Source organism: Thermobia domestica, chromosome 9, assembly GCF_964235325.1.
Source record: "Thermobia domestica chromosome 9, izTheDome1.hap1.1, whole genome shotgun sequence".
In the NCBI taxonomy this organism is placed as follows: Eukaryota; Metazoa; Arthropoda; class Insecta; order Zygentoma; family Lepismatidae; genus Thermobia; species Thermobia domestica.
The window spans coordinates 129273467-129298346 of NC_137462.1; the positions used below are offsets into that span (position 1 = coordinate 129273467).

At 34.1% G+C, this 24880-nt stretch overlaps 1 protein-coding gene across 1 annotated transcript in view; it reads left to right on the forward strand.

Moving 5' to 3' along the window:
* The window catches only part of LOC145694118 (uncharacterized), a 66637-nt gene extending 46167 nt beyond the window's left edge, over positions 1-20470 (forward strand). The window contains exon 3 of the mRNA XM_081770238.1: positions 20029-20470. Within this exon, the coding sequence (XP_081626364.1) occupies positions 20029-20270 (242 nt within the window). The 3' untranslated portion in view covers positions 20271-20470. The remainder of the gene's footprint in view (positions 1-20028) is intronic.
* Positions 20471-24880: the final 4410 nt, after the last annotated feature.

Consider the following 24880-nt stretch of genomic DNA (forward strand, 5'->3'; position numbering starts at 1 on the left):
TCAATCTATATAATAACTTCTACAATTCAAACACTGTTCATCTATATAATTTAATCAATATAACATTCTATAACTTAGTCTATAATTCGAACAATAATTCAATCTATATAACAATTTATAATTCATCTGTATAATTCAATTTAGAATGTTGTTATATAGTTTGAATTAAAATGTTGTTATATAGATTGAGTTAGAATGTTGTTATATAGATTGAATATAGCAAATGGTTTTATGAAAGCTCTCTTTCTATGTACACTACAACAAACAATAATTGTCCTTCTTCCATAGCTGAATTTTTATTTGGTTTAATTGTAATTTAATCGTTCTTGTTAAAGTTAAAAGGTAAATTTTCAATCAAAGTATCACCCAAATATATCTCTAGAAAGTATTTATCCAAACTTAATTCCATGTGCATTATTTTCCCATTATAGAGAAATTTGTAACCATTAGAGAGATTAAATATTCTAAAGATTGGTTCCTTAACATTTTTAGCTCTTAATCGATATAGTAGAGGTATGGTTTCCTTCTGCATAATCAATTTAGTAGTATCCATCCTAACATTTTGAAAATCTTCTTTCTTTATATATGTGTCTTGTAATGTTTTTAATACATCTTCAAATTTGTTTCTATCACCTTCCAATTGACTATTAACATTACTATTTATTAAATCTAGCTGTTGTAAAGTTACTACATCATGTTGGCCAATTGCATCACCTACATTAACAAGTCTTTTGTTTTTGAAATCAACCCATGTTATATTTGATGTAAAAACTTCACTTACATGATTGAGGTTTGTAGTCCTCCTTTTAGTATTACCAAAGATGTCCATATTTATTATATAATAATTTGAATTATTTAACAGCAAGTAAAACAGTTATACGAGCTCCACCAAAATCAATCAAATCACCATTCTCATCTTTAATTGAAACTTTGAAATTATTAAATTTGTTGTGATGTATTGGGAAAAATATCTTTTCATTAGGTTCATATATAATTGGTTCTCTAAACTCTGCATTTGTTCTAAATGTTGCAATTAAGTCTGTTTCGTTGTGTGTTGTGTCATTGTGTTTTAAAATCATACCTTCTGCTAAATCACAATGAATATTTATAGTATCAAATGGGTGAAACTTTGGTGGTTTATCTCCAACATGTTCTATATTATTAGTTAACTTTTTCTCACTAAAACCTAATACAGTATTAATGGTATCTAAGGTTATATCACAAACCTCACTAAATATTTTAATTCTATTTCTTTTCCTGTCTTCTGTAATTTCAAAAGTATCTTTGAATTCATCAGTGTAGAATGGAAGGTTTGATTTAATATATTCTTCTAATTCTTTTAAACTATATTGACCAGGTTGAACTATGGCTTGTCTTGTAACTTCAGGTTCTTCAGTGCAAAACGTTAATTTATTATTTATTTCTGTAATGTTTGGAGTTAAGTATGTTGTGTAAAATCCTGCAACAGATACTTCTAAATCGTTTTCAAATGGGTAGTGCAATGACATGTTTAATACAGACGAATAACCATTTAAATTAAATACTTTCATTTATTATATAATAAATAACTAATATGGATAATTGGGATATTAAAGTAAGGTTAACAGAAGAAACGGCGAAGAGAAAGAGGAATGGTGAGTTTTTACCTGATGATATAAGATGTTTAATAGTTGGGCCTAGTGGGTGTGGTAAAACGACGTTAATGATTGATAATTTTTTGTTGGCACCTAAATGGTTAAAATATGCAAATATTTATATCTATTCTAAAAGTTTAAATCAACCTAAATACCAACACTTAATACAACTTTTTCGAGATATAGAACGTAATATTAAAGACACAATAGCAATAATAAAAGGAAACAATGAAGAGATTATTCCATTAGATGAATGTGAGGACTATTCTGTGGTAGTATTTGATGATTTCATATTAGAAGAACAAAATCACGTTAGAGAATATTTTACTCGAGGTCGTCATAAGGGTTTGAACAGTTTCTATCTTGGACAAACATATTCTAAACTGCCAAAACAATTAATTAGGGACAACTTAAACTTTCTTTGTATATTTAGACAGGACAATGTAAATTTAAAACATATATATGATGAATTTGTTGCATCTGATATGTCGTTTGAAAAATTACAATCATTATGTAATAAGTGTTGGAGTGAAGAACATGGTTTCTTAACAATAGATATGACTAGGAAGGTGAATAATGGTAAATATAGAAATAAAATTAAAGAATTTCTAAAAGTGTAAACTAAACGTATATGTTATGTTATGTTATGTTATGTTTTTATTTTTTCTTTATATAATAAATGGATGTTAATAAAGCTAAGAAGTATATTAAGTTAAAAGAAGAACTTATTAAAAGATTTAAGGAAATTAAACAAAGTAATCGAAATAAGTATGAGAAATTTAAAGAACAAGATCAGCCTGTTATTGATGCAATTAAAAATTTAGGGCAAGATATATCAAAAGTAGCAGAAGAAAATAAAAATCTAATTCAAGAGTTAGTTCCAGTTGTGTATAAAAGTGCGAGAGTTGATTCAAGCTTATTAGAAACACCACCCATGTATGATAGTCCTATAAATGAAAGTGATACGCCTATAACAGAAGAAATAAAACACATGAAAAAACAAATTAAATATAATGTAGAAGGAATAGAATCTTTAGCAACAACTCATTTTCGTAAGATCGCCTCAAGATATTATGTAACTAGAGATGATAAAAGTTTTGGAATACAACCATATGATGAAGATGGGAAAATTATACATATGATAGGAAATGCAGAAGTTAAAATACATGGTGATGATTTAGTTATTAATAATCGACATTATACAGGAACAGAAGGTTTATGGGAATTATTGACAAAACATAATCCAACAAATTATAATGATGATGATCTAGAAAAATATAAACAAATAGTAATTGATTCTAGTGTTGCATTTCATAATAATGATCCAAGTACAAGAAAACAAAAATCTAGTAAAGGTAAAAAATATAAAGAAATTATCAAACCTATTTGGGATGAATATATAAAACCAACAACACCTTCAAAAAAGACACCAAAATCTGGAGAAGGAATAAAGGTATATAACGAATTATCAAAAGAATATATATGGATGGATGATGTGAGAAAACTGATTGATCGCTTGATTGTTATTGATGGAGAAGAAAAATCTGGAAATGATAACTTTTATAATGAGAAAGTAGGTATTATGGATATGATTAATTCTAAACTTTCACAATTATACCTAATGATCCAAAGGGTATAGGTTATTTGATTAAGATATTGAATACGCTACCACCAAAATTTTGGAATAATGAAAAGTATGGAAAAGGATTAGTAAATGATTTGATTAATAAACTTCCATTTGAGTTGCATATTCCAGGATTTCAATATTGTGGTCCGGGTACAAAACTTCAAGAAAGGTTAGAGAGAGGTGATAAAGGTATTAACCCATTAGATGAGGCTTGTAAAGAACATGATATATACTATAGGGATAATAAAGATACAGAATCAAGACATATTGCAGATAAGGAATTAGAAAATAAAGCTTGGGAAAGAGTTTTTGCTAAAGATGCTAATTTAATAACTGAAAAACTACCTACTCTTGGAACTGCTTTAGTGATGAATACAAAAGTAAGATTTGGTTTAGGTTTATAAGTAACAAAAGTAAGATTAGGTTTATAAGTATTTTTTTAGATTTAGGTTTATATGTACTTTTTATGTAATTTTTCATAAAAGCTTTTAACCACAACTTAAGAAAATAAACAAAGAAATGAAGGCAAATGATAATAAAGTTCATTATGGTGGTTTTATATTTACTATTCCAACGATTTTAGCTTTAATAGGTGCTCTAGGTTCTGTTGCTGGAGGTGCGGCTGCTATTGCTAAGACTGTAGATGATGCAAAAAAGAATAAAATGAAATTAGAAGAACAAAAGCGACATAACTTAGCAATGGAAGAAAAACAAGGTGGTAAGCTTTCAAAAAACGTAAACTCCAAAACAGTAAAGAAAAAGAAGAAATTCAATCTTTAAGTAATTTAGACCTAATACAACTTGTTAAAAAACTTAAGATAAGAAACTTTAGAGGTGTATTTATGAGTGATGAATTGCCTAAACAACCAAGGAAGAATGAGTGTGGTATTGTTAATTTTGATACGTCTAAAAATATAGGAACGCATTGGATTTGTTATTGGAAAAAAGGAAATAGAAAGTATGTGTTTGATTCATTTGGAGGTAATCCACCAAAAACACTCGTAAAATATCTTGGTCATAATATAGAGTACAATAGCAACCGTATACAACATTTTAACGAGGTAATTTGTGGATATTTATGCATTACAGTGTTAAAATTGTTTACTGATGGGTATAGTTTTTCAGAAATTATTAGTCAGGTGAATAGGAGTAAGGATATTTGGATAAGTTATATTTAAGTTTTTATGGGTTTATTTTATGGACTTAATTCATAAAACGATTACAAATATTTTTATAATAAATATGGATAAGATAGAATCATATGAATTACAATCCTTTAAACCTAATCAAAAAACAATCGAGAATTTAAATAAGCCAAACAGGTCTATTGAATTTGATATTGACGTGGGTGATGGCTTCATACATCCTTATTATGCTGATATTTATGTAACTTGTGAAATTAGAGGTAGAGATGCTGATGGAGAATATGCTGCTGGTCAAAATATTAGACTTATTAATAATTTCTTCCCACATTTGTTTTCTCAAATTCAAGTTAGTAAGCATGGACAGATATTAGATATTATAGATTATCCTGGTTTAACTTCAACAGCTGTAAACACATGTACGATTTCAAAACCAGAGGCAAATCACTATGATGAATGTAGATGGGAAGGAATTACGTGGGCAAGAACAGATGAAGAAATAGTGTTTTTGCTCAGACTTTTGCCGGGATTTTGTTCAGATTTTAAATATATTATGTGGAAAGGAGGTTTGAAATATACATTTAAAAGAAGTGGTTCTGATGATAATGCATTTGCTATTTGGAAAACAAAAAAGCAGGATGGAACATATGAGAATGATCAACCACATCCAGGTAAAGTTAAGATTACAAATATGGAGTTAAGAATGCCTATTGTTAATTATGAACCTAACTATGCCACCTTGTTAAGATCTAATATGTTAAAAGAAGGTAAGATTCCTATTTCATTCAACACATATCAATGTTTACAGAAATCAGTTAGTGGCAAATATTTAGAATTCGATTTAACCACACAATTTAACTCAAGTGAATTTGATATGCCTAATTTCGTGATTGCCTTTTTCCAAACTGATAGAAATGATAATCAAGAAAAAGATTCAAGCTATTTTGATCATTGTAAAGTTCAGATTATCCATTTTCGTAATTCTAGAAATGAATCTTTCCCATTAGAATCTTTAAACTTAGATTTTGCAAAACATAAGTATTTGAAAGTTTATGAAATGTATACGGTATATAAGCGAGCTACAATTGGAAATACTGAGATGTTTTATTATCCTAAAGAGTTTTTAGAAAATAGGCCAATGTTCTTAATTAACACAAGCAAGCATAAATCAGTAACTGTAAATGATAGAACTAATTTGAAATTAACTGTTAATTTTGAAAGCGATGCACCAGATAAAACAATTTGCTATGTTGTTATGATTGGTAAGAAAAATTTAGAGTATGATGTTGAGAAAGAAAAAATAATTGAGAAGATATAAATCAATCATATGTTTATTAGATTTGTTTAGTTTGTAAGTGTTTTTTATGAAAATATCATAAAAAACTTATTTAATAAAATGCCTATTCCAGATAACATTCCACGTGAGAATTTAATTGTGTTAATTGAAGATACTATATTAAATCTTGAGAAGTTATTAATGAAAAACAAAAGGAAGTTTAAGAGAATAAAATGTGTTTATACTACTCTTATTACGTTATCAATTCTATTATCAGCTTCTACAGGGTTCATTAATGTATTTATTCTTGTTACAGTGTATTCAATTATTACAACTGCATTTGCTTCGGCTTCTGCTGTTATCACTGGTCTATCAACACGGTTTAATATAGCTTCAAAGAAAGAATATTATAAAAATATGGTAAATCGAATTGGACTGTTTAAAGATGAGCTTAATGTAATTAAGCTCATGAATGGTGAATTAACAGATGAAAATGTAAGAGATATTGTTAACAGAATCAATGACATACTTAATGAAATTCGTGACTATTAGAAACTGATTATTTAAAAAAAAATGAATATAATAAATACGATGGCGAGTCATATTGAACTTTTAAATAAACTTGGAAGTCTTGAACAAAAACAGGTTGTTGGATTAAGAGAATTAGAATTAAATACAGAATATAAGATTGTGAAAATGGAAAAGATTAAAACTAAGTTTGGAAAGAGCATTTTAGTTGAGTGTGAAGAGTTTAAAGTTTTTCTTCCACCTAGATTTACAAAACACTTAAAAGATAAAATGATTGATGAAATCGTTAAAGATGGAATAAAAATCAAATACACTGGTTTAAAAGATAATTATCCAACTGTTGAGTTCTGTATGTAACAAAATTGATGCAAATAAAAACAATCTTATAAAAAAGTGAGCTGTTAGTAATGGAGCCTCAGAAGAAATTTATTCTTACTAATTCATTCAATGTGATTGTGAAAGATGTACAAGATCAAACGCAAGTAGTATTTGAAATCAATGGATGTTTATTCAGTTTGAACTATGATCAATGGACTGAGTTTAAGAAATCATTATTTTCAATAGAGAATGAAGTTAGCAGAAGATTTCACTATCAATATCCTAATTTGTAACTATCAATATACTAATTTGTGACTATTAGGTAATCATGTAGAATTTAGTTAACTTTTATGGTAATATCATAAAAGTGTTTTTAATTTTATTTTACTAGATTTAGTGATTTTTTATAACTAGATTTAGCGATTTTTTTATTTTTCAACTAGATTTAGTGACTTTTTTGTAACTAGATTTAATGATTTTTTTGTAACCAGATTTAGTGATTTTTGAAGTCAAAACCGGTTATAACCAGATTTTTGTAACTAGATTTAGTGATTTTTGAAATCAAAACCGGTTATAACCAGATTTTTGTAACCAGATTTAGTGATTTTTTGTTTTTGTAACTAGATTTAGTGATTTTTTGTAACTAGATTTAGTGATTTTTTGTAACTAGATTTAGTGATAGAATGCATTAGAAGTTATTATGAGTGAGATAGAAGTTATTTGAGATGTGATAGAAGTTATTTGGGATAGGGAGTGCGCTACAAATTATTAGGGGGGTAGATTAGAAGTTATTAGAGATGATAGTGTGACATATAGTTAAAATGGGCTAATAATAAATTTGTCTGTAGAATCCCCATTATCTATCTATTTATGTCTTCTCGTACTATTAGTTTCTTCCACTAGACCTGGAAATTGCAAAATTAATACCTGGAAAACCTGGAAAATTCAGGGAAATTGAGTTCCATACTTATGTTTGAACCCTGCTTTTTACAATTTTTTTCGAATAGGGAGAACTATACAAAAGGGTGTTTTGGGAATGGTATAACAGTAGGTTTCTGGGGGTGTTCGAAATTAAATGAAATCTTTAAGTTTTACGTCCCACTATTATGCTTGCTAGGCTACAGATGACTTGGTGTGTTTCGGTGGGAGTCAATGTTGCCAATTTTGGGAAAAGTCGCTAAATCAGGGGAATTCGACCTCAACGATAGCGTAGGGTGACCATAAAATTTTCAGTTAAAAACGGGATAGGTTCTGGCAACCCTAGGCTTTTAGATCTAGCTTTGTTCTTATCAGTGCCTTGATATCAGAGTTCCCCCTCTCTCTCTTTGTTACTGAGCGGGTACTTATGAAAAAGGAAAGACACGTTGAAATTTGTTCAACACACAACCAACTGCTAAATCTCTGCTGTCTTTCGAGCAGTACTACGAACTATAGAGTATGTTTAATATAGGGAATTTCAGTTCAATTTTTGCCTCTTTGTTTTTATTAATTATTAATACCTTTAAAAGGAGTAAAGGTACTGGGTTTGTTATTTACTTCTTTCATTTACATAAAACGGGACGAATACTACTTTTTTTCCATCTACTGACGGGAAGGCCGGGAAACGCCCCTAAAACGGGACTGTCTTAGGGGCGTGTCCCGGTCAAAACGGGACGTATGGTCGCTCTACGATAGCGACAAAAAATAATTTTTCCGATTGGAGACTTTTATGGGTGATTTTTAAATGACGATTCAGCTACTTATACATTTAGCGACTTTTTGCTGCAAACAAAATTTTCATCTGTAGAGAAGCATTATTAGTTCAAAACAGTTTTTGAACTAATAATGCTTCTATTTGTTCTTTTTTCTGTTTGTTTGTTTTAATCAGCGCAAGTGATGAAAGTTTGGAAATACAGCGTAACCACTGCCCCACAATCCTGCATTGTTATGTTACCCTTGTCCTCTAACGAAGAAGAACTACAAACTTGATGTCCTTTAGTTCGCAGTTTCCGTTGAGAGACACACGTAATACATCTTTACCGATAGCAAAAAGATTAGCTATAGATGCGTGAATAAAGGCGAAGTGGGTGTTTGTTATATTTGTTCTTTGGGTCTTTTAATTATTCTGCACGTTTTCTTTTACAAAAAATTGCTTAACGTAAGTACTGTAGTGTTAATTATTTCGGAACTATTTTGACTCCACAATATGAACAAAAGTACCCGAAACAATCTGAAATGATTCCTGAATTAAAGGATTGGTTGCGCCCTGTTTACAAAGATGTGGGTGAAACTAGCGGCGCAAATCTGTCTTCAACATTGGGGGGGGGGGCGGAAGGGTAAGACCGTTACCATACTTTTTATTTTGCGATGTCCAAAATAGTTATGAAGTTGAAAAACAATGTTGTGGAGGATCAGAGTTTTCTTCAGCGTTGGGAAGCTGAAGATTTGAGGCTTATTCTGGGAGACGTCTATTTTATCTCACGTTCCTTTGTAGCAATCGGACAAAAATCATCAAATTTCTCCCAAAAAACACATTTCAAATCGGATTATTGGGGAGAACTCCCCCTCAGTTCCAAGATTGGAGGGGACATGTATCGGTCATCCTCCCCCGGGATTTGCGCCAGTGAGTAGAACACATTGTTTAGTTTACATCTACAACTTTAAAACAATGCTTATAGACAATGAATTTCTCGATTATTTTTTATAGCGACTTTTCACCCAAAATTGGAGTCGCCACCTCTCGTTTCGCAAACTTATTATCAACATTTTGGCAACACTGGTTGCGGGGAGAGCTACAATGGAAATGAAAATGAAATGAAATCTTTGAGTTTTATGTCTCACGGTTATGCCGGTTAGGCTAAAGGAGACGGTGATGATGAGCAATGAATGAAAAGGTGGAATGAAGAAAGTGGGAGGAAACGGGAGAACCCCGGGAAAACCCACGCACAGGGTGTTTGTCCACCACTAAGCTCACTTGGCGGGGGCTGAGATTGAACCCGGGATCCCAAGCACCAGAGTTGAACGCTCTACCACTGAGCCACCGCGGCCCCGAGAGCTACAATGGATGAGTCAAGTTATTTCGTCACTTCCGCTGTGAACCTAAGTACAAGATTCCAAAAGTCACATTTTTTGTTCCAAACAATATGTCTGCTGGGTGAAAGCATACACTGGAATGTGTTTCACTTCATTTGCATGCAAATGTGTTGCCTTTCCTACCTTATATTTAATCCCATAGTAGCTTCTTTCCGAAAGTTAAAAAAAATGCAATTCTTCCTTTCTTAATAGTATTTATAAGTCAAAGTATTACGTAAGCATTGTATGTTACTTATGTAGCTCACAGAGCCGCAGCTATGGACGAGCAAGCAAAGCACGTGCCCCGGGCGCGTGGTTGGAGGAACGCCTAAAAGAGAGGTTATATATTAGTGCTTTTCCTGGCGGTATTTAATACTTTTCATCAGAGTGCGAAATCATGAAATCAAAGTGAGAGAAGACTGGAGGAGTGAAGAAAGAAAGAAAGAGAAAGAGAGAGAGAGAGAGAGAGAGAGAAGAAAATGCTCGCACTTTTACACTTCAAAGTAAATTAAGTCTTATTTATTTTTTCTGTCCCCTTCTCCCCCACCCCTAAGTTCTACTGTCAAAGGAAATAGTTAAAAACACTCCCAGGTCAGAACCGAATCTACGTTGGGAATTTGATCGAGATCTGTCGGGCCGTTCAAGAGATTAAGAAAAAATGAAATGAAACCTTAGAGTTTTACGTCCCACGGTTATACCGGTTACTCTAAAGGAGACGGTGATGATTAGCAATGAATGAAATGGTGAAATGAAGAAAGTGGGAGGAAACGGGAGAATCCCGAGGAAACCCACGCACGCGGTGTTTGTTCAGCACAAAGTTCATTTGACGGAGGCTGGGGTCGAACCCGGGACCCCAAGCACCAGAGGTGAACGCTCTACCATTGAGCCACCGCGTCCCTAAGAGATTGAGAGTCATAAACTTAGTCACTTTCAATTTTGTAATATATATTACAGTATATATTACTGTATATATATTACATCACTGACTGATAACTAAAATGCTTGGATTGTATATATAAAAGTCGCCCCCTGCCCGTAAAAAGCTTCATTCGAACTCGGAATCGAACAATTGCATCTGTAAAGCAGTGCTGAGTTGATTTTAACGTTCCTTTCAGCAGCAAGGCTGTATGAGACGTGGATCTACAGATTAACGTGGAATCCGAATCACATAAGCTCCGGCCGGGAATCGAACGCGGGTGCCTACGCCAAAGGCGTGTACACTAACCACTTAGCCACGAGGGAACTCATCTGTAAGGCAGTGTAAACAACAACAAAAAAAACGCACACTGGATGTTTGCGCAACTGAGGATCAAAACATTCTCAATGGAGTATGAGAAATCGTAAACGTCAATCAAAGTGTGTTTTTGCTTATTCATTACTTCGTTAATACTTAATTCCTTCTAGAAATAGTGAAACAATACTATAAAGAAACACTAATTAAACTAATTACTATTACGTTGTATTTCTTACCACACCACGAAAGTAACATAAATACGTCACTGTCCAAAACCAGGAAACATCACAGACAGAAGACAGGGGCACAAGCAGTGCCTGACACTTCACGAACTCAAATCCGCCAAGACTCAACTCAACATGACCTTCAATTACGTTCTAGAAACCAAACCAATGCTAATTCACAAACTTACCTACTTCCTATATGAAAACACAAGAAAAAAAATTCTAACTTTTTGGTTCCAAAGTGATGACATAACAATAATACTAAAAAGGTTTTAATTCTCAGTAACCCAAACATTAATTAACTAGGGAACATAACAAGCAAAAATAAATAAATAAAAATCAAATCAAATTAAATTTAAAAAATAAAAACCTGACAAGTAAGCTCTCCCTGACTACTTTTTTTTTAAATTTCAGTGAGGCTGTAAAATATATCAATATCTTCGTCAAATATATATATTTCAATGGAAACAAGTTATTTAAACAAAAGAAAGCTCTGTAGTAGAGCGCTTACCTCTGACCCGTTAGGTCCCTGGTTCGATTCCTGCTCCCGATAAATAGGCTTTTGGTGAACACTGTAGATGTGGTTATTCTTAAGACTTTCCAGTTTCCTTACATTTTCTTGATTCCACCATTATCATGTATCTCATCGTCACCTTCTCACTTACATTTATGTACAATCATGGGGCGTTAAACTAAAAGCAAAAAAAAAAAAAAAAAGTCTTGCAAATATCCTAATAAAAATGAGTTTTCTAGACTACACAAGTGACCCCGCGTAGCGTAGTTGCTAACACTGTCGCCTTCGGTGCGAACGGTCCCGGGTTCGATCCCGTTGGGGATCGATTCCCTCAGTCGAAAAAGTATCAAAAGATTTTAAGTCCAGCCATCCTGAATGAGGTTTCCTTGGGTTTTCCTCATTCACAGCAGGAAAATGCCGGAGTGGTACCTAACATATAGGTCCCAGGCCGTTTTCTTCCTTCCCCAATCCTTTCTTCCCTTTCTTTCCCCGGATAGTGTGCTCACCGAGGGACGTCATCCCTCATAAGTGACGGGCTAACAAGGCCATTGATGCCGAAAGCCCAGAAATCTAAATCCTAAATCTTCACTACACAAGGGAATTTTCGCGCTGAAAACGGTTTCTTAGCAATTATGTTAAGCAGTCCTGTAGTAACTCTGCACCAGGTAATAAATCGTCAGATATAAAATGGAATGAATAAACACATAACATTCATTTTGCTACCTTGTAACGTAAAATGTTTCAAAACATTAATATTCAAAGATTTCTCAAAATTCAGATTCACCCATTCCATTTTCCTCAATCATTAACGAGTTACAATAGTAAGAATTGTAGTCATAAACTATATTACTTACTTAGTACTATATTAAAGCAAGTTACACTAAAAGAATATATAATTAATGGAATATTTAACTAAAGTAATAGTTAACTAGTGCACTTACCCAGGCTTCCCAGGTTTCCTTCCTCTCTTCTTTTCCGATTGTAACAACCTCCTTTCACAAGCAGAAGACGCTAGTTCAATGACGTTAGCCATGGCGAAAGAAAGAGTGTCTATAGGCGGTCTGGATCTCACATACAGATGGACGTATATAACATATAGCTGAAGTACTTAACACACGTATATGTATGTAAAATACAGAAGATTGTTAGATGTCAGACATCCTGCAGCGAAATGATGTAATATCTAAGCGGGTAAAAGGCAGTACCTGTGTAGTATATGGATAAAGTACGCTCCGTACAGATTTCCTTAGTAAACATAACGAATCCTTGTATTTGTACAATATACCGCTGTCCTGATAATGGATTTTTCTCAGTGTATGTTAGTTCAGGTAAACTTAGGTTACTTTAGGTTAGTTCAGGTAAGCTTAGGTTAGTTTACGTTAGATTAGATTTGGTTACGTTATGTTAGGTCTAAGTACTTGCATCATCCATTTCTCCTGTAAATTTTGTTTTTTATGTGCTTCTGGACCCTTTCTGCTAAACATAACCCCTTAATAAACCCGCTGTTACCAGCCCCGATTTCTTGTCGTATTCCAAAGAGTACGAGAAAGGGCAGCACTAGAGTTCTATTAGCATACAGATATAAGGTACCACAACACTTATACTGTGAAGTCTTATTAAAATAGCTAAATATAATGGCTGGGAAACAAGGTCCACATTACAAGCAGGACTCTCAAACAAGGGAACCATTAAAAGCGGGACTGGGAGACATTTTGCCATTACATGCAGGGTAGGGAAACGGGGCCCTATTATGAACGGGACCGGGAAGCGGGGCCCCATTATAAGCGGAGCTGGAAAAAAAGGCCCCCATTACAAGCGGAGCTCTTAAACAGTGGCTCCGTTACAAGCGGGACTTGGAAATAGGGTCCAATTTCAAGCAGGGCTGGGAAAGGGGATCCCATTATAAGTGAGGTTGGGTAACAGGGGTCCTATTACAAGCAGGGTTAGGAAACAGGGCCTAATTACAAGCGAGACCCTCATTACTTGCTTCATAACAGATTAGTACATAACAGTACAAAATACCGTTGTTGTATGTGCGTTTTATTTTATTTGCTTTCTCTTATTATTTGGAGATTATATTACAGCCAGTTTTTGCCTTTAAAATTTTGGGGGCCCCTAAGAGAGTGGGGTCCTAAGCTATAGCTTGTTTAGCTTATACGTAAATCCGGCACTGCTGATGGGTGAATAGAAGATTTGCGAATATTACGTCTCTTCTACTTAGAAAACTCGAGTTCTACGTTGTGTGAAAGTGGAATGTTCTGTGAGGAATATTTTGACTTCCTGTTATAATCACCTGAACTAATAAGCTCCATTACTGGTTGCTCTTGATGATTCCTAGTGAGTATTATTTATAAATTTTGAGACAGTCTAAGAGTCGTGTCAAAATATTTTCGTTTCTGAAGTGTTAACATTTCCCCCCTAAACTCTGTTTCAAAACTTTATAGTATTTATTGTGATAGCAGTAATGATTTGTGATAGAAATAGTAATTCAACCTAACAGGCTCAGTCCTTTTGTATTCATTTAGATCTTAGTTCTTCCTTACTCTTCTGGAGAGTTGAAAGAGATAACCCAACCATATATGGTCAATAACAATCCTAACAATATTAACGCACAACAAGATTGGATCTAAATTATGTATTTTTGTTATTTTCCCTTTGTCTTTCCCTTTGAGTCTGCGAACAATTAGAACAAAAGTTTTAAAATCTTAGTGTATAACGTAATGATTAATATATAAACTAATAGATTTTTGAAGCTTCGGTTTCAACTTGCACCGATCCAACCATGTATGTGTGTACTCACTTAAAGAAATATTTCTCTACCTTTGAAAGAATTGGTTTTCCGTAATATAGAACTACCAAAGTAAACACTTCATTTAACATGCAATGTATATACTATATGTCTGATATTGTTGTTAAAGGCGATTTAAATAGCAGAGTTGATAGTTTGGATTCTATCTTAAAATATAAGTGCGTATTTCATAATGTCTCGGTGCTGGGAAGGGCTCGGTACATTTTCTGAATGAAGAGTCGATAGTTTTAAAATGATACAAATAGTTCTGACTCACCTTCTTAAGAGCGAAATTTTTTGAAAAATTTGAAACACACGTTTTCGTATTTTCAATTAAATATAGAATCTCGGAAATCGAAGTTAAGCTCATCCTGACATTGGTAATTTTCTGAATAAATAAAGAAAAATCCAAATATTTTAAGAATTTCATCCATTCGTTGTTTCAAAACAGTTGAAACATGTGTCAGTTACTTTTAATTAGAATCTTATATCCCGAGTTACTCTTAATTTCAGGAATTCCTGACATACACCATTCTTGCCGAAAGTCCTTCCTTATCCATTGCTTTCATAGGTGAACCAATTTCCTTTCCAAGTTTTACATCTCTGTCATGGGCTGGGCGATGATGAGTCATAGTTCCTGACAGTGCATTGAGTTATAGTCATTGGTCGTAGGAAATTTAAAATTGAAGTACTCATAAAGAAACACAGACTGTTTATGGAAGTCCATTATTTGTTTGACTTCGTTTAATTTTTTATATATATGTTGAGCTTTTATCTCTTTTAAAAATATATAAATACCAGTATTTCGTATTATATTATAGACATGCTTCTTTAGCTGTAAATATCAAACAAGATTTAAAAACCAAATAATAAGAGAACTCCATTTGAGGTGAGTGAGCAGAATAACGTTTAGGTATCCGTTATGTCATTTGCCCCCCCCCCCCATTCCTCCCTGTGGCTGTCCCCTAGGCTGTTAAGAGATGGCGAGTAAATTATTACTCGAGTAAATTTCTTCGAGTGGAAGTGAAGATAATAGCTATAGAATGCGTTTTCGCTAGGAACTAGTGAAGCTTAGCTGAACACCGACCTACAGGCTTCTAACATCCTATACATACGATTTAAAAATGTGTTGCATTATTATTCTTATGTCCCTTATACTTTTGGCTTATTGTTCATTATTTCTTGGTTTCTAGCTTTAGGATATGTATCCTATCATTCATACCACATTATTCGGGTTTCAATTCACAACTCCTGGGATGTTTTCTTCATTTCACTTTTACAGTACACCGAAGAGGAGGGGAAGGGAAGATATATGTCAAAAAAGTAAAAAATAAAAGTGACTGCTTTGTGACTTCATCACGGTTTAACCACAGGATCGATCCTTATCAAATTTTCAATATGGATGAAGTTCGAACTTAGGGTGATTTTTGTTATATCACTTTGACAGTAGACTTTAGGGAAGGGGAGAGGAGGGAACAGATATATAAAAATAAATAAAACTTAATAACTCTTGAACCATCAGACCGATCTCGATCAAACTTTCAACATAGATAATGCTCGAGCGTGAGATGTTTTCTTCATTTCACTTTTAAACTGAAACGAAGGGGAGAGGGAGGGGAAAACATAGATGTAAAAAAAAAAAGTAAAAATAAAAGTGACTGTGACCTCATCATGCTTAAACCACCCTACCGATATTTTAAAAAAAAATCAACATAGATGAGGTTCCGACCTGAAATGGTTTTTACCATATCACTTTAACGATAGAACTTTGGAGAGGGGGAGTGGAGTGGAGAAATACATAAAAATAAATTAAACTTAATAACTCTTGAACCACCAGTTCGATCTTGATCAAACTTTCAATATAGATAGGGTTCGAGTCTGGGATGTCTTCGTCATTTCACTTTTATGATGCAACCTGGGAGAGAGGGAGGAAGGATATATATATAAAAATCAATTTATATAAAACTGAAAGTGACTATTTTTGTAACTTAATAACTCTTGAACTATCCGACCGATCTCAATCAAATTTTCAAGATACATGAGATTCGAATCTGAAAACATATTTGCAATTTCACTTTAACGGAGATCCTAGGGGAGGGGAAGAGGAGGGGGACGTATAAATAAAAACAAATAAAACGTAATTACTTTTGAACCACCCAACCAATCTCGATCAAATTTTCAACATATATAAGGGTTGGGCCTTGGGAGTTTTCTATTGTTTCACTTTCACGAGCCAACGTAGCGGAGGGGGAGGGGAAATCTATGTAAAAAATGAAAATGACTGCCTTTGTGATTTAACCATCTTTAACCACCCAACCGATCTCAGTCAAATTTTCAACATACATGAATTTAGGAGCAGGGATTGCTTTAAGCTATTCAGTTTGACGATGCAACGTAGACTAGGGGAAGAGGGAGGAGAAATTTCAAAATGATCAAAAATGATCGATATTAGTGTTTAATCCATAATTTTCGGGGTCGATGAGAGAAAGAGTGACACTTCTGATGCTGTTTTGATTCCAAGTTCAACCCTGATAGTTGGGGAGGGGGAGGGTACAACATAGGGGAGTGGGATAAACATTTAAAAATGATCGAAAATGACTAATATTAGTGTCGAATCCATAGTTTTAGGAGTAGCTGAGATTGACAGTGACAACTCTGATGCCGTGTGTCGCAGCAAGGAGGAGGGGGAGGGGGAGTTATATATAATAATGATCGAAATTGACCAATATTAGTAGAGGAAAAGGTGCAAATATGGGCTACCACTTTTTCACTGCAAATAACTCGTAGATACATGGAAGTCGAGCAAATTTAATTACTGCAATAAAGACTATGCGACATTTCCTACACAAGATATTAAGAAAACTGAAAATAACAAATCACTAGTATTGTACATTTATATTTTTCTGACACTCTACGAAATCACAGTTCAAGAAATGGTGGTCCAAATATGGGCTACCAGTACAAAAACATACTAATATGAAAAAAAAAAGTGGTACAAAAGATCACAATACTACCAAATGTAAGTCTATACACTTAGAGACAATAGCCAAACACACACTCGTCGTGTTCAGCACCTACGCATTCATTATGTGTCCACATGTGACACTTTATGCACTGAACCTAGAATTCCCCGTGTGTATCCGCTGAAAAGTTGCCGCGACAGAAAATGCAGGGCACATCTTCATTTGTATGTTTCTGCACACCAACAAGTAGCTCTAACTCCACGTCACTGTCACTATCGTCGAACAAAGTTGCTACAGACTTTGTGGATGATTCCCCATAGTCCAGTCTTCTAGCAGGGGTGATTGCTTCGTTGCAGAGCCTGTCATTTCTATTATTTTCTTGCCTTTTTTGCGTGTTTTTTGCAGTTGCTATCGTCGATTCATACAGGGACAGCCTATAGGGGGATCCAGTTATGAGCGATTCAGCGCTACTCTTGCGACCTCTTTGGCTTGTCTTCTTCTTGATGGTGGGAGAAGGTGCAATTTGAAATTGACGGACCAGGATGAGCTGTGATGGATCCTGCATGAGACTGTAAATATGACTGCTTGGTGAAGAGGACTGATTTTCTGTTGATGGCACGCTGCTTGTTGTCCCTGCGTCAGTCTCCACAACAACAAAATCTTCGTCAGTGAAGATGCTCTTGTCAAACGGCATTATTCCTGTAACACGAAAACCATTTACTGCTACGTCTGCTCTCTGCACTTTCAAAAAAAACTCTTCCGAAAGGCTCTATGATGTCATAAGGACTAAGAGGACCATTGGAATGAAGAAGGGCAGATCTGATCTCATTGCTGTGATGATGCTTGAGAGGACCCATAAAAGTTTGTCCAACGGTTGTAACTTTTGCGTACAATGGGGCGGCAATGATTTAAAAATAAATCTGTCCATGCTCTACCGGCTTCTTCTGATGTGAAAGGATGAGGCAAACCATTCACTACTGCTAATTGATACGCAAGACGTCTCAAATCTGTTACCGTGAAACCAAAGAAATGTGACTCCATAAACAGCAAATATTCCACCAACATCTTCTCAAGCTGCGCCCCTAAGACAGTCCGTCTTCCAAGTAGTTTCGACGCTGCTATTTCAGGAGAGAGAGATTTTTTTTCTTGCTAAGAGATTGTAAAGTTGTGCGAGGATAGTTAAACACTTGTGCCGCTTTTAGTGTCCACATTTTCTTTTCTCTGACAGCAGTAATTGCTTTCGCCATGTCTTCTTTATTCCATTGTTTCCGTTTATTCTTTGACATATATCTCTGCTTGCTCCTTAGCATGCTGTAAAATAAATCGTAAAAAACAATTAGAAGCTTGGCTCAACATGGTACAAATATGGGCTGGTAGCCAATATTTGCACCAGGCAAGGTAGCCCATATTTACACCACCACGCCACATCTTAATTTTATATTCCATATACCATTGTTGGTGTTATCTGCACCTAACATACAAAGTACCAACAATTCTAATATTTGAACTCAACAGACACACTCAGAAAAGGACGCCCCATACACTCATTTCCAAGTAAAAATATGAAACAAATATACCTGCGAAAATTTTTGTTCCCTCAAGAAACAATAAAAATGCACTATCCACTCTGTATGAGGCTGTTTCACTCACAACTGCATCCTCTACCTGAGTAGCCTCGTACCAATAACTTGTCGCATTCTCACAAGAGTGCGTCACTTAACACATCTTTAATTTCGATTGACAGTATTTACACCATAGCCGATATTTGCACCTCCTCCTCTATCTAATCCATAGTTTTCAGAATCATTCAGGTAAACAGTGACATTTCCGATCCGGTTTAAATCTAAAATCAGCCCCGCAACTTGAGGGAGGGGATGATATATATATATTTATATATATATATATATATAAAATGATCGAAAATGGCCACTATCAGTGTCGAATTTATAGTTTTCTGGATCCCTTAGATTTTCAGTGGTACTTTCGATCCAGTTTAAATCCAAATTCAAACCTACAACTTGGGAGAGAAAGAGATATTTAAAAATCATAGAAAATAACCGATATTAGTGCTGAATCCCCTTGTTTTTAGGTCACTGAGATGAACGGTGACACTTCCGATGCCATGGCGCGCAACATGGGGTAGGGAAAATGTATATGTATATATATAAATGGTCACAAATGACAGATACTACTGTTGAGTCTATAGTTCTTGCGGTCGCCGAAATGAACAGTGACACTTCTGATGCTGTTTAAGTCCATTTTCAGTCTGACACTTGGGGGATGAGGACGGATGACATACATTAAAATGATCCAAAATGAGCAATATCAGTGTGCATTTAAATTATTTATTTCAACCCAGCGAAGCGGGTAATATATGCTAGTAGTAAATGAAAATTTAGTTTATGCTTAGTTAATGAAAGTGCGTATTGTCATCTTCCTAGATCAAGAATGGGACATGTGACGAAGGTGTTTCAGTACCAATTTCACATTAATAAATGGCGAGCTATCGTAAAGAACCAGTTTTTACAATCATATGCAAAATAACTCAATTTTCTGAAAAATTTCACATGAAATTTTGCTAAAATGCTGGTAAAACTTATTTTTCAAGTTTTAGAAAATTCCCCTTTTTTAATTGTTTTAAGAAATATTGTTTTACTTTAATGAATTTGTACAAGTATATTACTGTCATCTTAATAATATTAATTAATCATCACAATTTACAATTTCAGAGATTGTGTTTCGAGTTACAGCAACAGATCCTAATAGATATCTTGTCCTTGATGGCTGCCAAGAAATACGATATTATGGAGGTTTCCTGCTCACTCTTATTAGTGTTCGACGTGGCATAAACCTAACAGAAGAGGACTTAAACGAAATTCAGGCGGATCTTGATCCCAGAGGCTTGCAATTTGATGATATGTACAGAGTTCTCACAGATTTTTGCAAATACGTTTTGAATTATTATTGGTAATTTTGTCGCATGTACATGCACAAAATTTATATTATCCTAATATTATGTATCGAAATATTTTCTTTTAGAGATAACGCATGGTATTATCTCTAAATACTTTTCAGATATTTGGAGATGTATAATTGCAAGATAATTGTTCTAAATCAATTAAAAGATTAAACGATCATGCAATATTGAAAGATTAATATGTTTAAATTGTTATTGATTTTTTATTGAAAGTTGTAAGAAATATAATATATTATCTGGTAAACATATTTTAAATTTTCATGTATATGTCATGTATATTTTGTATATGTTCATGCACAATATAAATAAGTTTTAAATTGCAACGATAATTAATGACGTTTACCACTTAAATTCAAACCAGATCTATATTTTTCCCAAGTAATGAGATCTGTACCTACTCGAGTAAGCAGAAATTCGTATATATATAGTGAAGATATGGAAAAAAATCCTGTCAAGAATGTGGAAAATATGGAGCGTCTTCTTTGTAAGAGACCCGAATTCCATTATCAGCTGAAGCTCAGAGGTTCGTATCTATCGTAATGATGTAGGTCAACGTCTCTTATAGGCTCAGTAATGAAAAGGAACTCTAACTAACGACCTACGTCGAATGCAGTACATAGGTGCGTAGACTCAATGTAAGTTGAACTCTTTTACTGATTCTTCACTACACAACTCTTCTTCAAGAGAGCTGGTTACATTACAGTCAATTCCACTGGTCCCTGATAGCTATTAAAACTTTAATTTTATAGGAGTTGTTCTTAAACAATTTATGAACTATCGAATATTAAATTTGATATGTACATGTGAAAACCATGCTTGGTGATAATTGCCATCATTCTGCCTCCAAACTATCGGAAATTATTGCGATAGCCTATTTATAACATTTGTAGTTATGTTTTACAAGTTAGAACGACATACTGAGTTAAAAACGAAGACGTGCTTAAATATGATAAGAGATAAAGAGACTTCTACAAACTAAATTTATAAATATTAGTTTTATTTCTTGAAGTGTATATGCTTCAAGAGATAATTAGCAGCAAGGTGTATGGAACAAAATAGTTGCAATTTGTGCAGTAGAAAAGAAAGAAGGTCTACCTTTGACAAAATTCCCAACCCCAAACAAAAAATGAGGAATATATATTGTATATTGACGAAAGTTATGGGCTTTGAGGTGGATAGTATACACCTCTTTGATCCTATTTGATTTCAACACCAAACAATATGCTAAATACTTATTTCAAAAGAAATAAAACTCTCCAAGGAATATCGAAAAATATATATAAGGTGGAACGTATGTTCTCTGTAATCTAAGTACATTTACCCCTTTACTCTCATCGATCTCAATTGTTGACTAGCATCAAAGGAGTTAAGTGCCGTGTTTAATAAAACTTGTGGAAAATCACTTTGCTCCTCTCACATTATGTGGTCTATAGGCAACGTCCATATTAGGTCTTTACTCCATTGTTTCAGATCAATCCACCTTGTTAAAAAAAAAAAAAAAAAAAACTCCTTACTGAAATAGAAATAACATACTCACTAAGTTTAATTGAAGTCGAATAAACGCACTTTTTTCCTTAAAAGTTATCACCGTTATGCATTGAAGAAGTATAGTATAGGTCTTTTATATATTGCAGATAGCAAGTGCTTATATATATATATATATATATATATATATATATATATATATATAGTCAGTACGATATTTGGAGAGAGTGAGCTGCAGAGTATATTGTTTTTAAGTAGTCGAGTATTTTTAATTTAAATGGACTCTGAGTAATTTGGCAAACTTGTGGTCTACTAATATAATCAAAAATAAAACCAAACATTTACATTTTAAATCCCATAATTATGTTCTTTAGCCGAGCCTGCTGATTAATGAAATTGAGAGATTATGAAAGTAATTTATGGAATGAGTAAGGCTACCAGACGTCTTGATTTAAGCGGGACAGTCTTTTATTTTCAAGTCCTGTCACGATTTTTTTTTTTTTTTTTTTTTTTTTTTAACAGACTGCAGTAGGACGCAAGAATATCCGGAATTTTTAAACATTCATTGAAACACGTTAAGTACTCTTCTTACTGAAAATACAGTAAATTAGGAAAGAATCCTAAATTTTATAAAAACTTTCCTTTTTAAAGCTTTACAGAACAAAACGAAACAAAAAGATCTTTCTTATAATAATAGCCACTTTATTATAAAAATCATTGTTTGTATACAAACACCGAACTGTGGAAGTGTTCTTTGTCAGTAAGAAACTGTGTTGCTGTTTGTTGTAGGATCAAAAACTAACATGATAATCGGAAAATATCAAACAAAGGAATAACTGCCGTTGCAATTAGTTCCGCCTTTTTATTGGAAGCTTCGTACTGTGAACGCGTAACTTTTAGTTCTCTGTGTTTCTTCATTTACCCTCGCTGTGATATATAGGACAATTATCGAGATCTTACAATTGCCCAGTTATTTGAGTATCGGCAGTGTTGCTACACTTGGTACAATTGTACCAGGTTCAGCCCTTTTTGTTATTGATCGGCCCGTTGGTACCAAGCTGGCATTTTCAGCTCCTTTTGTGAAAAATTTGGTACAATTCTATCCAATTCAGCACCATTTAACAAATATTGTCACATTTTCAAAAGTTCACGTTACTCATACTGTGTTGGACTCTTAAGTAGAGGTGTTCGATAAGGCTGAGGACCTATCGAACTTCGAGAGTGAAAATTTATCGAATTGTCATCGGTTACTCGAAACCGTTCGAGTATTTGAAATTATCGAAGTTTCGGGTATTATCGAAATTTCGAGTATTATCGAAGTTTCGGGTATTATCGAAATTTCGAGTATTATCGAAGCTTCAGGTATTATCGAAAGTTCGGGTATTATCAACATTTCGAGTATTATCGAAGTTTCGGGTCTTATCGACATTTCGAGTATTATCGAAGTTTCGGGTATTATCGAAGCTTCGGGTATTATCGAAAGTTCGGGTATTATCGACATTTCGAGTATTATCGAAGTTTCGGGTATTATCGACATTTCGAGTATTATCGAAGTTTCGGGTAGTATCGAAAGTTCGAGTATTATCGAAGTTTCGGGTATTATCAAAAGTAGTATTCTTCACCTCTCCAATGATTCCTTCTTGCAGCCAAACTAGTCAAACAACTTTTTTTTTTCATCTGATAAGTTATTGCAAAGTTGTATTTGTGAGGAGAAAGGAAAGCGTACAAAAAGGGATTGCTTTTACGTCCGACACACACACACACACACACACACAGGAAGTTCAATTTCTTCCTGAATTTTATCTCTTTTTGTTATTTGCTGTCAGTCATACGGTCTTAAACGTACAAATAGGGTAATTTGCTCTTCATACGATATAGTATACGCCTAACACCTCAACAATATTAATCGCGTACGGTGCTAAAATGTTGTAGCTAAGTCAAATGTGTTTGTTATCTTCTGTCGTGTTTGGTTTCTGTTAACCCTTTTAAATTCTTGCCTTTTTCGGCGTTTTTCTTGAGTCTCAGATAAGCAGCGACAGTCATCCCTATTTACCCTAGGATCATGGTTCATACCTCGTTTGTCTCAGAATGGAACAGCTTTTCAAACGGTACCACTTGTATGTCCCTATGATGTACCAGAAGGAGATTATTTGAGGGAAAATCGGATTTTTGCCCAAAAAAACTTCTTCAAAGTTTGGGGCCCCCTAAGGCTCTACCGGGTCTGCGCACAAATCTCCAAAAATTTGGAAAAATACTACGTAGTGTACTAATTACTTGTGACAAATTTGAATTTCCTGTCTTGAATAATAAGGGCGGGAATTTTTTTTTACCCATGTTTAGAGAGCATTAAAAAAACGCCCAAACTTCCCTAAAATGCACCCTACAAATTTAAAAAAAATCTGACACGTCTCTAATGATCGTAAAATTATGGTTCATACGTCGTTTTGTTCAGAATGGAATAGCCTTTCAGATGGTATCACCCGAGTGTCCCTCGGACATCCCTAAGGAGGGAAACATTGAGGAAAATGCTGATTTTTGCTGAAAAAATCCCTTTTTTCCCCGGTTTGGAGCCCTCTGGCGCGGCCCTGGGTAAACATAGAGATCCAAAAATCACTTTCAAAAATACTACGTAGTGTACTAATTGCTTGTGCCAAATACCAATCTCCTATCTTTAACACTAAGGACGAGAAAAATTATTTTCCTCTTCCGCGAATATTCCCAGAATGTCCCAGAATACCCTATATGAATTTCAAAAATTTCTTGACACATCCTTAATTATCGTAGGATCTCGATTCACACACCATTCTCTTCAGAATAGAGCGTGCGTCCAGATTGTATTGCCTTCATGTCCCTCGGACGTCCCTAAGGAGGGAAAAATTGAGTAAAATAGGATTTTTTGCTGAAAGATCCCTTTTTTCAGTTTTGGTTCCCTCTGGTGCGGCCCTGGGTAAACATAGAGATCTGGAAATCACTTTCTAAAATATTACGTAGTGTACTAATTACTTGTGCCGAATACCAATCTCCTATCTTCAATACTAAGGACGGGAAAAATATTTTCCTCTTCTGAGAATATTTCCAGAATTTCCCAAATATACTATATGAATTTCAAAAATTTCTTG